Consider the following 16,603-nt stretch of genomic DNA (forward strand, 5'->3'; position numbering starts at 1 on the left):
TTCAGCTCTTAAAACTGTGCATGGGATTATTTGTGAGCTTAATCCTTAGCCCAACCGTTCATTCATAGGGAAAAGCTGAATGAAGTGCATGATGAGTTACAGAAGAAAGAGGCTGATCTTGCAGAACTCCAGCCTGATGTTAGTCAGAACCGTAAGTTGTTTTTTGTTTTTTTTTTTTTTATGAGACTATGTTAATTTTCTTCTGAAATAATTCCCATAGCCCAGTGGCTGTGGGATACTTGTCTGGATAAGGCTTTCTGCTACGGCTTAGCTTTAAACGTGAAATGGGGGTGGGGGGAGGGTTTTCTTGCACATGGTGTGGGCCAGGGACAGGTTCATGGGGGCTTAGTTTTGTTGAACAATACTCTGCAAAATGGGAATTCGGGGTCAGGTGGAACCTTACGATGCAACTGAAATAAAAATAAGAACTTAAGAAATTGTGTAGTAGCTAGAAAGTTTATTTGGGGGGTGGTTAAATCAGGAGAACACAGAAGCCTTGGAAATACTATGTCTATTTTTATTTTGTATGTCTTTGTTGATAATTTCTGTAAATAGCCCAGAAAATTGGAGAGCTGGAGGCAGCTTTGCGAAAAAAAGATGAAGATATGAAAGCAATGGAAGAAAGATATAAAATGTACCTTGAGAAAGCAAGAAATGTGAGTGGTGTATTTCTGAATGTATATATTCCTCCCTCATAAATTGTTGAACAGATTGATTTGAGTCGTCCCTCCCCCCCCCTCCACCTCCCAATTAAAATTAGTGGCTATATGTTGCATTTTTAGTCAAATTACTCAACTGCAGTCACTTAAGTGTATAAGAGAATGGGGTTTAGGCTAAAGCATGAGATGCGTTAATGATTCCTTTGTACCCTTTGATATCTTCTGTTGTACAGTGTAATGGCCTAGTTTTCATCATAACTGCCTGACTTGTGCTCAGTATGTTTTCATTTCTGCTGTGAGCAAATGAGATGCAGAGCTGTTGAGAATCAAACCTGACTTGTAATGCTTTTGTTTTGCCTCATACAGGTGATAAAAACATTAGACCCCAAGCTAAATCCAGCATCAGCAGAAATTATGTTGCTCAGAAAACAGATAACAGATAAAGACAAAAAAATAGAAGCACTAGAGGTAAAAATTTACACATATTTAATAATAACTTCTAATATGTTCTGCTGTTTCTAATATCATTGACACTCAAGCTACTGTTTCCTAATGATCCAGTATCCTTCAATGCTGCATTCAGTTAGAAACTGCACAGAGCATCAAAGCTAGAGTTTTTTAGTTTGGCTTAATTAACCTTGTATCTTAGTGTAAGTCTGTCAGAGCAGTTTACTTTTCAACAGTGTTTTTCAATGTACAACTGAAACACTAATTTGGATTCCTTCTAAAACCTCTGAAAAGCTATAAGTGAAATATTTCATAAGACTAATAGTTTTGCCATGTTATGGTAACTTGCACAGAGCTGCAGAGTCTGACCTTTTTCAGTAGTAATGTAACTTATTTTGTATGAGGGACTAGGTATTTGAGCAGTGACTTGTTTATTTACTAGACCCCTGATAACAGTGGTTTCATATAGTGGAGTTCTTGAAACTACGTAGAAGAGTAAAACGTGTTAATTCAGTAAAATCTGCTTGGCTGAAATCCTGAAAGGATTGTTGACAGTAGTGCAAGTACCAAAAAAATGTGTTTAGTTTTATAGCAATATTGATGGGACTGGTTAGAATAGTTACCTGAGCAAATACAAAATTCCTCAACACGAGTTAGTAGGCTGAAAGATCTGACTTTATAAATGCTGTGGCCTCAGATTTCTTCTATGTGTATGTACTAGGTAAACATACTGTATAATAGCAATTCAGTAACGTGGTAAGAATATTCAGCCACTAGAGGTACATTCTTGTCTTTGACTTTCAGATGAAAAAAATTACTAAACTATTTATAGACTTTCTGATACACCCTAGACTTTCATGCATTTCCCCCCACTCACACTCTTAAAGTATGTTTTTAAGTTGAACTGCAACTTGAGTAAAGCTTGGCCTCTTCTTGAAGTAGTCTATAACTTCTCCCATGGTAATTTATGGAAGTATCTTTCCTTACACTTCTAAGCCTTCTAGTTATTTTGCATATTTAAGCATTTCTGCTGCATGTGTTTATTTCACTCAATGGGCTGCAATAAGTTTATGCAGATTATTTTTGTGTTGTAATTGAGATTGTCTTCTCTACTGTCTCCTTGCAGGCTGAATACAAACTTGCTAAGTTACGTGACTATGAGGAAAAGCTAATTGTAACTGCATGGTATAACAAGGTGGGTCAAAAGTTCAGTTGTAGGTATTTCAGAAATCAGAAAAACACATTTTGCTAAACGTGACAGTTAAATCTTACATCACTGTCTTTTTAGCAGTGTTTTAACAATCAACTATTTTGTAAAATTATTTTGTTGTATGTTTTCTGCTTGTCTTCTGTGCTTTGGAACGGGAGACTTAAAATTTGGCATAGGCCATGACTTCCAATGTTAGTAATGTACTATTTGCTGCCACAAGCTTCCATCTGGATTTAGCAGGCAAAACTCCTGAATGTTCAATAGCATTTGTTGTTGAAGTTTTTGGGCTTGAGACAAAGGGAGGCTGTGGTTCAAAATGTTTCCAGACTCCTGCTTTCGGTGTTCAGTGTCTTTAGCACAGTATTTGTGGAATAAAGCTAGAGCCATCTTCTCATCCTGCAGCAGTGTTGCAAAGATTGTTGGAACGTTTGACGTTCGATTGCTGTGAAAAGGACTGGAGAAAGTTTCTTTCATCCTCATATGAAGGAATGTTTAAGTAGAGTTTCATAAAGAAAGACTGGAATGGGAAATCGAAAAAGGAAAGTAAAATTAAATGGCTTAGTAAAGGAACAACTTCACTATAAGCTAAAATTAACACATTCTATAAGAATGTGAATGGATCTTATTTTCTTCAGTCTTGGTCTATACCTTTTATGGCAGCAAGAGAGTATATAAGAAATACAGTAAAAGAAATTATGTGTGCATACTTAGTAAGTATGAGCTTTGTGTATGAAAGATAGCCAATTTTTTTTCTTCTGTTTTTGTTATAGCGTAAATGTTGTTTAACTTATTTGCAGAGCCTAACTCTTCAGAAGCTAGGTATGGAAGCAAGACTGGTTGGCAGTAGCGGTGCCTGCAGAGACGGTCCCGGACGCTCATTCCTAGCTCAACAACGTCATGTCACCAATACCAGAAGGAATCTCACTGTTAAAGTACCGGGTGCAACATCTGATTAAACCAAGGACCATGAGGAAAACTTACATGCTAAAGTGTCCTTAAATGTTTTATAGCTTCCTTTTTAACTACTTGATGAAAGAGGAGGTTAGAATGGTGGGCAACTGCGAATTCAACATCAGAACCTATCAAGAAGTGATTAAGTTGATCAGTGGTGTGTCTAGAAGGTAGCACATAGTTTTCCAAATAGAAGTAGATTTAATAACTGCAGTATGTATTTACAAGCACAACTTAAAAGATTTATATTTGTCTTCAGAATATATTGTAAATATAAAAATTGGCACTATATATTTAAAACTTTATTTAATGGGTTTGGGCTAGAAAGTTGACTTTTGTAATGGAAAGATGTTATGCAAAAATGTACTTCAGGAAACTGGCAATATTGGGCATTTTTGCTGGGCTCTTCTAAAAATAAATTTAAAAGATTGGTACCATGTTTTAAAAAAAAACTTTTTTAGAATACGAAGTAAAATTGTAAAAGCAAGAAAATACTTGCATTTATAGAAAAAGAAAAAAAAAGGTGTAGTACCAGTTGACTTGTTTATATAACAGAAGACAGGATTTGTTTTGTCATCTCAAGTGAGAAGCAGAATTACTCAGTTTATTTAGAAAAGGAAAGATTAAGTTTGTGTGTATATACATTAAGGAGAACCTGTCTTTAAGATGTTGAATTCACTAAAGCCAAATAAGCTGTCTTTTCCTGTGTAAGAAAAAAAGCTATTACAGTAATTCAAAAGTCTGGGCTATGTTTTAAAAGTCTGGCATATTGGTACACTGCATTTATTTGCAGAAAGGTGGTTAGGTGGGAAGGAACCCCATTTATTTCCAGCTATTTATACAACCCTGTGCATAGAAATTAATTTTCCTCTTTTTAAACGTAGTTTCACTTCAGTAATTCTGAACTAACTGTGCTAGGCAGATGAATGAAAGATAGCTGTGCTGGTTGTTGGCAGCAAAGATTGTTTGTTGGCAGGGAGAATAGCGGGTGAGCTATAATAATTTTGCAGTATCTGGATTGAAGATGATGAAATGGGGATTGATGTCTGAAATTTGTGTGCAGGAAGCTGCTATCATTCACAAAATTTGTGTCACTTTCTTTACCAAATGTCTTATTTTTGTTGTGAACTGTATTTTTAGGAAGCTTGTTAATGTCCATTCTTCTTTGCAAACTGTCTAGAACAAATTCATTATACACAGTTAAATAAAATAAAATTACAGCAGCCCTTAAAATAAAACAAATACACTTAAACTAAGTATTTGAGGGTGCTGTACCAGTCCGTGATTTAATATGAAACTCAGCCGTATGTGTGAATGAAAGCATATGTCTGTCTTCACCATTAAGGCCATCTTTGGTTTGAGAGTGGGGGGTTCAGATTTGCAGAATTTAAGTTTTGAATTCTGAAATTTGAGTAGTCTTCTATTTTGCATGCCCCTCAGTATGGCTTGTTCTTTGATTTCTTCCTTCCCCAGCTTCTTAAATTCTTTATTGGACATTGCATGCAATGCTAGAGAAAATAGAAGTATTCATTTTTAGTACTTAGCGTTGCTTCTTAGTTGTGGTGCTAGATTTACAGTGCTGTACATTTAGGCATTCAACAGATATTTCCTCTTTCAAAACTTCTGTCTACACAAGGCATTGTTTAAAAGCCAGTCTCATGCTAAATGTGGTATGAGCAGAGAATATGTCAGACAAACTGCCATTGGACAGTTTTGTCTATCAGGTTGTGTTCTTCAGGATTTTATGCTTCTTTGGACTACCTCTTGGGTTTTGAGGTCTTTTATTGCTGCAGTGATATTACTGGGGTTTGTATTTTTAAGATACAATTGCTTGTTTAATCTGCTAGTGGTGTGGGAGATGGTGGTGAGCAGTGGAACAGGAGACTAAGTCTTAGCAAGATGCTTACGTTTCTAAAGCCTGGTACTTTGGTGTGTTCTAGTGAAATGTGAAACTGTCACTGATGGTGTTGAATGGGTCTCTTAACCCTCGTTCTTTACAGCATGGAAACTTTCATGGACATCTTTCAAATACTCATCTAGTTAGTAGGCTTGATGCATTTGTTGTACTTTTCACAGTAGTAGAGCTGTGTCAGTAGTCATATCAGGTGCTGAATAGTGAAAAACTTGGAGCAAATGTCTTTGATGTACACTTCTCAAAACTGCAGACCCTGGGACCAAAAATGACCAAGAACCTCCCTATTGTTTAATTGGAAGTTTGTCTTCTGACTTGCAATGTAAGAATTTAAATATGGGACTACAGACAGGGATCAGCCTTTTTCAGGGCAAGGTTGTCCCCAATAGTCTTGTTGGGGTTGCCAAAAATGAATCGGGTTTTCAGGTATTAGATGAAATGTTACTTACTTGGGGCTTTTCCAAACTGTTAAAAGTTAAGCCTGTGAATATAACTTAAGTGTTTCTTTGGGCTTGAGAACCTGTTTAAGAGTGGCTGTTTTATAACTGGTTAAACTTGGGTTATGTCCTATGAATGAGGAACTGATCTGTAGAAATAAATATTTGATTATAAGCCATAGTGTTGTATTCACTTCAGCTCATCTGACTGTGCAGAAAGGATTGTTAGAATAAGTATCATTTTAATGTTAACTTCATTCATGTAAAAAAAAAAAAAAAAGCTACTAATAGCATTGCTGTGTTATAGCTGAGTTGTATGCAACATGTAGCAGCAGAACAATGTCAATACAATGTTCTTTGATGCAATGTGCACCACTGCTGAGGCAGGACGAAGAAAGGGGCTACTTGTTTCTGCTGCAAGATGAATTCGTATCATGCCCAGACAGCACAGTTAGGAACAGATTCAAATTACGAGATGAAATCATCGAATATTGCTGAAGTTAATCAGCATTATTAGTCATTTAGCCAGTTTCCAGTAAAACGGGTAATATAGATCCAAAGAAACAAAAATATGTTCTGATTGACATATCATTTGTTAATATTTTTTTATATAAGATTAAAAATAACCACTAGGGAAGAGAAGTGTTTTGTAGCAATAATACAAATTTTGAACTAGTAGGTTCTTTTACACAAGGTGGATCAGGCAGCAGTTTTGAGAAGATTATTTTGCAACAACTGTATTATAGTGGATGAAGAAACTTTCACTGAAAATAAATTTTCACCTAACTGATTTTTTTGTTCATTAAAAGTATATATATATATGGGTATTCTATTTTCTACAATAGACACTTAACTTGGAAATAAGTAATATAAGCAATACTGATGTTTTGTTTAGGTAGCCATAAATAGCTTAGGAATTAGAAAATGGAAACAATTGTTTAAGAGTTGGTAATGTCTAGTAAAGTAATTTTCTTAACTTTTTCGCTTTTTTCCCTTCCTCCCCCTAGTCAAGCTAGAGTTAAGGTTTTCAGTGTACCAGTGTCTACATCTTCTGTTTAAAGCAAATGTAAACACCGTGTTGCATAGAACTTGAAAAATTGCACTAATTTTTAAACTTTTGGTTTTATTTTTCTTTGGAAAGAATTCTTTTATATTCACATAAAGATTTTTAAAATTAATTCTTTGGTGTCTTTATTCCAAGCAATGTATTTAATGGTCCCTAGCTGATGTAAGCATCTATATTTCTGGGCAACGTATGAACTGGGTCTGCATGTGGATATAGTTACACCGTCTAAAATGTCATGTCACGTATGTATAATAAGTGTATGTATGTTTTGCTGTAACAACAACAAATCAGAGTTGTGCCACCTTCTCCTCCTCTTTTCAGTTCATTCCTGCTTACGGTTCTGCTCCCACCCAAAGCTGGTTACCTGTACTCAGTCTGCTGACAGTCATCTGAGAGCTGGGCAAGGGACCTTGTGAAGTGGAAAGACTAAAACTCACTACAAATTAGCTGTTGAGTGACTTCAGTAATTGCTTATTGCTGCTGAAATAAGTTAGGATCTCTGCCTACTCTCCTCAGCCCTACCTAAGAGGACACAGAGCAGGGGTACACACTTCTAAATCACCATGCTTGTTATTATTTGGACAAGAAAACTGACTGCCCTTTTCAGTCTGCTTTGCTGGTTGTTTATGTGCCCAGTTCTTAGACTCATTGACAGCTTTCTTGTTCCCTGAGCACTAACCTCAACCCAGAAGTGACTTTGGGAATGAGAGCAGGCAGCTGTTCAGCCCTCCAGAGTGAAGATCAGCAGGGAGCAGGTGTCACAAGTTTCCTTCAGGGCCCCCGTTTCAGACCTGTTTTTACCACAGGTTTTCCCTTTCTCTGAACCATAAGCCTCAGCCTGACTATCCTGACATTGGTAAGTAAGGATTTTTATTGCCTTGGGCTGCTACTCCATGAGGATGGGGAGCTGCGTGATCCCTCAGCGTGGAAGGGCCTGCGTGCTGGCAGAAGTGTCCCAGTAAGTGTGAAGTGAATGGCCAGATACGGAAGAACCATTTTTCCTTCTTTCTGAGGCTGGATGTAAAAGCATTTTCAGCCACTGAAGAACAAAAACTGCAGGTGTGTGTTTGAGGGAGAAAGGAGGGGAAGAGGCTCTCAGCTGTGCAGGAAGCCTGAGCCGAGCTGCAGGATGTTTTCAGCCCGTATGTGATCTGTCACAGGACACGCACCGGCAGCCGCCGCTGCCTTCCTGAGCGCAGAAGGGGCGAGCGAGGGGTGGTGTGTGCAGGGGGGAGCTCTGTTTCCAAGTGCTTGGTCACGAGAAGCTGTGTTCAAACGCAGACCGCCTGCGCAGAGCCTGGGTCTGTGACCCCGTTTGCTTACGGCTTCTCTGGTAGCTCGTTAAGAAGCCGAGCACTACAGCAGGTTTGTATGTTTAGGCGAGGCGTGTCCTTGGAGAGGTGCAGGAGCACGGCCCTGAGCGCAAACAAAGGGAGGAGGTGAGGTCAGCCGTGCATGGGAGATGGTTTCGGTGGAGGGGGCAAAATATCCAAGGAGCCCTTCTGCAAAATGGTCCTGTGAAATGTGCTCTGCTCAGAGTACAACTAACCCGGCGGAGACCTGGGGAGGAGGGGGGAGGAAGCTTTTGGATATAGCAGCAGCCTGGGAAAGGAAACGGGAATCTGAGCCAAGGAGTGAAATAAAGAAGTCAGATGACACCTGCAAACTGGAAGTGCTTTGGGAGTAATGCTGCACACAACAGAAACTCGTCACTGTTCCCCTCTCCTGTTCCCAGTCGATTCCAGGCATGCAGCCTACTTCTAGCCTTCCCCTTCTGCTTCTCCCAAGGAAGGAAAAGAAAGAACATAAGGTCTAGAAAGTCAAATGAACTTCCTTGTTTCAGCTGCAAAGGGAAGATGTGGGAGCACCTTGCCAGGAGCAGGTCAGGAGGGCAGCTGGCATGGGGAGAGGAGGGGTGGGGAGCTGGGGTTGGGGGTGTCTCATCCCACTCTTTGTGAGAACCTGGTCAAGTCTCCTGCGTTTTATAAATAGGTTGGTTTGGTTCCCACGTCTCCACCTTACGGATCTGCGAAACGGGAGCCTCAAGAGCCAGAAACAGCATCTTAGTCCAACCTCTTGTTTCCACCCAGCTGTGCCTGGCACAGAAGACCAGAGGAGGGAGCAGAGCCTCCCCACCCAGCCCTATGCTTGAAGGAGCCTTGCCAGAAGCTGTGTTCACTTGCTATAAATTTTGTTTTATGTTGTATGGCTGTGCTTGACCCCAGTATGCAGCTGAGGGGCCACAGGGTTTTTCTGCCCTTTTGTGAGCCCGTCTGTGGGGCCATCCCAGCCTTCCATGCTTCCTCCCCTCTGCGCTTGGAGGAGAAAATGCAGGTTAAAATAAAAGGATTTAAAACCCACCTGAGCATTAATGCTTGCATGAAAAAAGATGCTTTTAATTCCTTCAGGAGATGACTTAATTCTCAGAAGGGACTGGGAAAAATTTGCTTCCTCTAGGAACATGCAAAAAGTACTCCAGGAAAAATTGAAAATGAACAGGAGAAGGTTGCTTTCTCCTCGCTTCCTCACCAGGTGAGCAGGAGCTGGAGGTGTGTGTTACTGGCACCGTGCTGTGCCGTGCCTTCCTGCCGGGCAGCCCCGGTCCCGCTCCTGGGAGCTGCACCTTGTCAGGCCTGGGGGGTCTCGCCAGCATCCCGTGGTGTAACTCTTACGGGGTTGATGCATTTACTGGCGTTAGCCACCGGTTGTCAATCTTGGAACTGTTTCACCTTGCATGCGATGGTTTAAAATAATAGTAATTTGTTGCTGGTATTTTCCAAGGGACCCTTTTATTCATTAGACTGTTGAGTGCAGCAGGCTTGGCTGCGCATCATGCGTTGCTGGAGCTCACCACTCCGCTCTCCGGGCACACCAGCTACTCGGTGGTGCTGGGCAGGTAAACAGGGAGGATTTAGCATATTCCAAGAGGCAGGATTGGTAAGGATTTATTGATGCAAGAGAAAGAGGTGTTATAGAGTGACCTTTTTTTAATGGATTACATGTCAAGGATAACAAAAATCAAAAAAATGTTGGTAATTAATACCTGTATTAATGTCATAAAACAAGGGCTGGTACTGCTCTTCCACAGTACACAGCCACAGCCTGAACACTGCAATCTCTAAAGTGTTGCTCATTCTCTTGCCACTGTGAAGCATGGCCATCTATCATAAAATTAGGAAAGCCCCAAGCCCCTCCTTCATTTACAGTGCCATATGGCAAGCCTAAAAGTGCGCTGGCAGATCCCAGGCTGATCACCTTTTTCATGTGATACAGAGTACGAGGTCCGCTTGTAAAAGAAATGATTCTGCAATTGCTTTAAAAGAAACAAACAAACAGCCCAGCCTCTCTCTAAAGCCAGGTGGTCATCACCACTGCCCGGGGAAGCCACTGAGGGCTCGTTTTCAGCATCCCTGCCAAAGGATTTTCCCTTTGGCATGTGAGGACGGCGGCCAAGGCTTCCCTACCGAGGCACGGCGCAGATCTTGTAGGGCTGCGGGGCCATGGTGATGCCCAGCTTGAACTGGAGGCTGAGCGTGGTGTCCGGGGGTGCCTGGAAGGTGAATTTCTGGAGCAGAGCCGTGAAGATGAGAAAGAGCTCGGCACGGGCCAGCACCTCGCCCAGGCAGGCACGCTTCCCTGTGGAGACAGCCACCCGCGGCATCCTCAACCTCAGCCGCTGCCTTCCCTTAGGACCACGGTCTAGCTGTGTTACCCCCTTCCCAGGATGAGTTTTGCAGCCCAAACCGAGCTCCCCAATAACGGCATTGGGGTTACAGCGTGGGCTGCCCCCCCCCCCCCCCCGAATTGCATGATTTTGCGAGAGCGCGTGCGTGTAACCGTACGCGTCGTCTCCTCCCCTGCTTGGATAAGCCGTGCTGACGCGCGTGGTCTGGACGTGCCCGCGCTGGGATAGGTGGTTCGAGCTGCGCAAAAGCGAGCTACCGGAGAAGGTGCGTGATGCTGGTACGGGAAACGGGGATGCTAAAAGCAATCTCGCTGCGGTACCCTGTGGTGGCAACAGGGAACTCAGCCATGGGGGAGCAGGAGCACAGAGCGATGCTCTTGCCTTGAAGGTCTTTCTAGGGTCTCTGGCATTTTTACGGTCTCTTACTCAGCCTCGCCTCTCTTTTGTGCACACGAAGAGAGCCAAGGAAGGGCTCAGAGTGTGGTTGTGGTGCTTTGGGGTGGCTACGTGAGCGCGTCTTGAGCGGCAGCTCTCAGGGCGCAGCCAACATCAGCCCCTTTGCTATTTTCCTCTGTGTCTCCACCATGCAGTTAGAAGCCCCATCTCAGTGCCGAAGCACCAAAATTCAGCAAATCTTACCTATAGAAAATGGCACAAAAGACTCCCTTTTCCAAAACTGACCATCCTTCAAGAAATGCTCAGGGTTAAAAGCATCGGGGGTTTCCCACTCGTTCTTGTCAAACATCACAGAGGTTAAATTTGTGAGCAAAACAGTGCCCTAAGAGGAAAAGAAAAATAAGTTGCACTTTCTCTGTCACTGGCAGCAGCAAGGGTGTTTTTATCTTCCACTGTCCTCTCCATGAAGAGCATCCATAGTCAAATTCTGCTGCAATTATTTGTCCAAGACCCCCCTGCATGGCCACTTTTTCCTACTTCTTGTCTGTTTGGAGGTGCAATGATTATATACCCATGTTTTTCCCTCATCAGCGTCATTTTTATCTGCTGTAACCTTGGGCCAAAGTTCCTGTAAAAGCTGTGTGAGATGGGATCTCTGCCTCGATGGTGTGCGCGGGGGGGGTGTGTCGTCCCACAGCGCTCTGCACCATTCAACGTGCTGGAGAACATTGTTTGGATGGCAAAAAATACGTGTTCGCTAGGAGTGAACTCTGGACGGGGCAGAGACGCTGTGGCTCTGCCCCTCCTGTCTGCGCAGGAGGGACCTGGCCTGGCAAATCACGCCTGGGGAACTGGGAGTCTCTTGCTAAAGTCTCAGCGCGCAGGAGTGGGGTTACCTTTGGTATGTGGAAGCCATCCAAGACCGTGTCCTTCACCGTCAGTCTTGGGACGTTGAAAGGGATGATGTTGCTTTTCCTCTGCACTTCGTGGATGACAGCATTGGTGTAAGGCATGTTGCTCCTGTCCTCCAGGGCTGGCTGCCTCACCTGCCCGACGACCGCGTCAATCTCGGCTTGCACGCGGGCTGATAGGAAAGAGCAGGGATCAGCCGAGGTCCAAGAAAAAAAAAACCCAAACAAACCTTGGAACAACGCAAGGTGGTTGCTGTGAGGGTCCCCCAAGAACCGACCTGGGACAGCTGCCACTGTTTGCACCTCTTTTGTGTGAGTGCAGGAGGCTTCCCAATTTCTCTTTCAAAAAAGAGACTTTCATGAAGCTGCGAGGGCTAAAAGCGAGGCAAAACACTGACTTTTGCTAATTGTACCTTGAATTTCTGGATACATAGCCATATACAGCAGAGCCCAGCGGATGGTTGTGGAAGTGGTCTCGGTCCCGGCGAACAGTAGGTCGAGCGCACACGCCACGAGGTTTTCCTCCTGGAAGCTGCCGTTACCGTTGTCCTTCACAAAAAGGTACGTTAGTGCCGCACAAACAGCAAGGGCTGCCCTGACACCAGGTTTACTCCAAGTCAACCCCAAGGATTTTGGCAGAAGCTGCTGGCCCCCTGCACCTCCATCCTGCTGATGGCTGCCCTGAACCTGATGTCCAGCCCATAAATGGCCAACACAGGCAGCTCAGGTGGAGAATTTGGGCTCATTTCGCATCTCTCCTGATTTCTAAATCCTGCTGCAGAAGGGTTTGCTCTGCATTGCTGACCTTGGCTATCTCCTGCAGGTAGCTGTCGATGAAGTCCCGGCTCTCCGAGGGGTTCCAGTCCTCCTTGTGTTTGTCGATCTTCTCTTTCACGAAACTTTTCAGCAACTTCCAGTTTTTAAAAATGGTTTGGTGGGATCCAGGGAGGAACTTTATTATAGACGGGAAAGAGTTGTATAGCTTTGGACACAAAAGGAGAATGGCAAATTGAATAAAGGACTGAAAAAAGCAGCTGTTATCAAAACTTGAGGAGCCTGCAATGCCACACTTACTAAATTGCTGGAGTCAGTGGAAATAGCTCAGCTCCAGAAGAGCATTACAAGGGATTGGCATTCCTGTTACGGAGTGATTAGTTCATTACCCAGCATTACAGCAGGCAGGTTGACAGTCAATGGGCAGGAAAGGTGATGTTGGATGAGAGAGAGCAACATGAGCATTGCACAGCTTGAAAATAAGGCAGAAAGAAATTACAGGCAAATCTACCCTCTGCGAAGGAATAAGGAATGACAGTGAAGTTTGGTGATGAAAACGCTATGAGTTTCGAGGTTGTGTCCAGAAAAGAAACTACGGCCCTGCAGAGCTGCACACTGTCCATGTTGGCGACAGGAGGTCTGTACCTGGCTCATGACGGTCCCGTGGAGGCTGACCGTCTCGTCCATCAGCCGCAGCAATTTTTTGAATTCCTCATCGTGGTAGTCAAACCGATTGCCAAAGGTGATGGAGCAGATGACGTTTGAAACGGCGTTACTGATTTTTAAGTGAGGATTGAAAGGATTCCCTGGAGAAGGAAAAGGGAGTGATCAATACTCTTCCAGTCTTCACAGAAAAGGAGAACACAGTGGTAAGAAGTAAAACATTCAACAAATACGAGTGAAATGAGTGACCCCTGACGGGCACCCTCCTGTGTCACTGCTCTCCCGGGATGCCTTGCTGCCCCCACAAGCTGGCCAAGCTTGGCCGGGCAGACCCAGCAGTCCCAGTTCAATCAGATTATGGAGATGTTTGTTTACTTTGGCGAGCAAGGTCTGCAGAAGAGCAGGCATCGTTTGAATTCATTGGAAACATCGGTGTTTACACACACATGGGATTTTTCCAGAGATCTCCAAGAGAGCGGTAGGTTGAAGGTGGGCTATGAATAACGCTTCGGGTGTTACCTAGCTGCATTCACCAGTCAGTTTAAAGGCAAAACACCTGTAAAAGGGAGCTGGGATGCTGGCAGGGTGCTAGCATCGCCTGCAAGGCGAGGTATTTTTCAGCATGCAGTGAATCATGGGTGAAATTATAATGGGCCATACTGGTTTCTGCCTTCAGCACAGCTTATGAGGGCCGTGGCACTCACCCTGTTCATCCCCAAACGCATCCACGAGGCATCGGCACTCCTCCTGGATACGCTCCTCCAGGGGCCTCTTTCCCAAGCCAAAGTTTCGGAGGGTGGTCAAGGTGAACCTCCTCTGCTGCTTCCACAAGTGCCCGCTGGAGGAGACCAGTCCTGGCAGAAACACCCCACCATGAGCCATGGCAGATCCTTCCCCCGAGGGGAAAAAGCTCCAGAGCTCTGCCTTATCTCCAGCTGTCTCGGACATCTGCAGAGTCAGCTTTGACCTTACAGCTGAGATATGTGTCCTGGCAGATAACTCACCCATTTTGCTGAAGATCTCCTTGTCAATAGGAATTTCAGGGCGATCCATAAAGTTTTCCGCTTGGTTTACAAGAACTTCCTTAATCATCCGCAGCCCATTTATGAGCACAAACGATGTGCTGCCCAGCTGCATGCTGAAGATGTCACCATATTTTTCAGTAAGCTGGGAGGGGGGGAAATAAATAAAAGGGGTTTTATTTGTAATGAATGTGTCTGTCGGGACAGGGACAGCCCTGGCAGGGGACACGGGTGAAAATAAGGGAAGCTGAGAGCGGGAGGGGAGATGGGGTGTTTGCACAAGTGTCTGCTTGACTGTGTACAGTCCTTTTTCTTTCCTCTTTTCCCAAATGACTAATCAAGAGTTGGTGTTAATTGGCTATAAATCAAGAATAACTCTCCAGGTTTGATTTTTCAGTCCTGTGTTTTTCCAGCTTTTGTTTCACTCCCTTCCCAAATGCCCTTCCAGTCCCTGGTCAGACCTATGGGGCTCCTACACCTGCGGTATCGTGTGGTGCCCTTTGCCCAAAGGACCGCTCCACACTTGTCCCCCTCCTCGTACCCGGGCAAACTTCATCCATGTTGCTGCTGACCGAGAGCAAACCTCCTGCCCCAGGGTGAGTTCCTCCAAGTCCTCATGGGCCATATAACCCCTTCCCCGCGCTGCAAAGGTTGTGTAGCCACAATCCCCTCTGTCCTCTTCCCCGTGGTGCCCACCACCCTCGTACCTTCTGCACCATGATTTGGGGATTGCTGAAGTTCAGCATGTAGATGTGCCCCAAAAAGGGGAGGGAGAAGGGGCTGGGAGGGAAGTGCTTCGGCTTTCGGTGCTTCATGTAGTCGGCGACAAGCAGGAAGACAATGAGGAAGATGAGGAGCATCTGGAAGGAGATGCTCTCCCAGAGGAAGCGCAGCATGGGTGGATGACGGGGCTCCGCAGGGACGTGGCCCACGGCAGGTCAGGGCAGGTAGAGCTCACGGGGCACCACCGAACCTCCCAGGGACTGGGGGAGATGGGCAATGTGCTGGCGCGGCTGTGGGCACAAACACAAGACAGCGTGGAGCAGCTTTTGCTGACCTGGCCTGGAGGCTGCGTTCGGACTCCTGCTTTCCCAGGTTTCAGCAAGGACCGTTTGATTAAACCCCTTCTTGATCAACTCAAGCATTTCCTCTGATCTCGTTAAAAAACAACCAAACACAAACCAAACCAGCCCCAGCTCCCCCTTTCCCCTCCCACCTCCCACCGCTGCTTTACAAAACCCCAGTGATCTATGTCCTTGTCTAAAGGACAGAAACGAGCTTTGCGGGGCCGGGATTAAAACTTTCCGGCAGCCTCGCCGTGCCGTTCCCACGAGCCCACGGCTTGGCGTGAGCCCCGCTCTCTCCTCCCGGTGGTGCCCTTACCGTGCCGCGTCCCGGCGTCAGCTTCACGGCACTGGGGAGGCTCCAGCCTCTCCGAGCGCTTCGTGCTTTCCTCGTTTGCAGAAGCTCGTTCGCTGGTACGAAGAGTCCCAGACCAAGCCCCAGGTCAACGGGGACATCCGAGATAAGGTTGCACAAACCTTTCACAAACCATCTGACTCATGGGTTGAGGTTTCGGCGTGTCAGGGTGATGCAGGCTGGAAGCAAACAGCCATCTGGGATCTGCAGTGTTTTCTAAGCACCATAATTTTCGGATCTCCTCTGGACAAGTGCAAGCAGAGCAACCTGCTCTGGCCATGAGGTTGGCCCTGCCACGAGCCCTCCAGCCATCCCTTCCCACCCGCTTTGGCCTTTAAGTCCACAGCCCGTGCCGAAGCCGTGCCCAAAGCCCGACAAAGCTAAGGCAGGTGCCGAAAAGCCAAAGCAGATGCCCAGCTCTGCGGGCTGCGGCCCTTTGGTGGTAGCTGGTAACAGGCTGCGCTGAATTTTCGCATCTAAGAGTGGGTCTGAGACAAGTAGTTGATCACGCACGTACACCACATGGAATTTCGATGTATGTGTTGCGTTTTATTGGGAAAGAAGCAGGGGCATTTACAGCAGCAGTTTGCCATTGCACCGTGCGGCTCTGCTGTGGCCATTTGCAGTCATCAGCTGCCACCTTGTGCTCCGGGGGATGATTTGGGTTCATTTTCTCTCTTTCGGGGACATCAGTTGTGGCCGTTGGGGTTGTCCAGTGCTGAAGACCAGGCACAGAGATGCAACAGCACCGCTGGAACAATGCCATACGCATGAGAGCAAAGCTGCTACATAACCTTTACACTTGAGAAACTTCCAAAGTTAAATCACCGTTTTATTGCAGAACTTAAAGGGGAAAAAACTGTTTTCAAGCAGAATCTCTCTTTTTACCTCTGGCTTTTAAGCACACTTAGGCATGAGACATGAGATGTTCCACCCAAAAAATAAACAAATTCATGCCTCCTGCCTTTATGGTATGGGATCATTACATTTAAAAATGTTTTTATTTGTTTGTTGTTGTTTTTTTTTTTTTTTCCCCAGGTGATTTAGAAAA

At 44.8% G+C, this 16,603-nt stretch overlaps 2 protein-coding genes across 3 annotated transcripts in view; one reads left to right on the plus strand and one right to left on the minus strand.

Annotated features, from left to right (window-relative positions):
* HOOK1 (hook microtubule tethering protein 1) overlaps positions 1-6,794 on the plus strand; it is a 29,249-nt gene extending 22,455 nt beyond the window's left edge. For both annotated transcript variants that reach the window (XM_030031892.2, XM_030031893.2), the window contains 5 exons: positions 69-151; positions 556-656; positions 1,026-1,127; positions 2,233-2,301; positions 3,114-6,794. In XM_030031892.2, coding sequence (XP_029887752.1) covers positions 69-151; positions 556-656; positions 1,026-1,127; positions 2,233-2,301; positions 3,114-3,272 — 514 coding nt within the window. In that variant the 3' untranslated portion in view covers positions 3,273-6,794. The remainder of the gene's footprint in view (positions 1-68; positions 152-555; positions 657-1,025; positions 1,128-2,232; positions 2,302-3,113) is intronic.
* A 2,817-nt stretch (positions 6,795-9,611) lies between these two features.
* Positions 9,612-15,650, minus strand: LOC115349169 (cytochrome P450 2J2). Its single transcript, XM_030033043.1, has 10 exons — positions 15,517-15,650; positions 14,841-15,146; positions 14,116-14,278; positions 13,816-13,965; positions 13,094-13,254; positions 12,480-12,656; positions 12,088-12,223; positions 11,660-11,847; positions 11,007-11,145; positions 9,612-10,318 (listed from the first exon to the last, which is right to left on the minus strand). Exons 2-10 carry the CDS (start codon positions 15,027-15,029, stop codon positions 10,143-10,145), a joined length of 1,479 nt encoding a protein of 492 aa, XP_029888903.1. The 5' UTR covers positions 15,030-15,146; positions 15,517-15,650; the 3' UTR covers positions 9,612-10,142.
* Between the last annotated feature and the right edge of the window lie 953 nt (positions 15,651-16,603).

This window comes from Aquila chrysaetos, chromosome 12 (assembly GCF_900496995.4).
Source record: "Aquila chrysaetos chrysaetos chromosome 12, bAquChr1.4, whole genome shotgun sequence".
Taxonomy (NCBI): Eukaryota; Metazoa; Chordata; class Aves; order Accipitriformes; family Accipitridae; genus Aquila; species Aquila chrysaetos.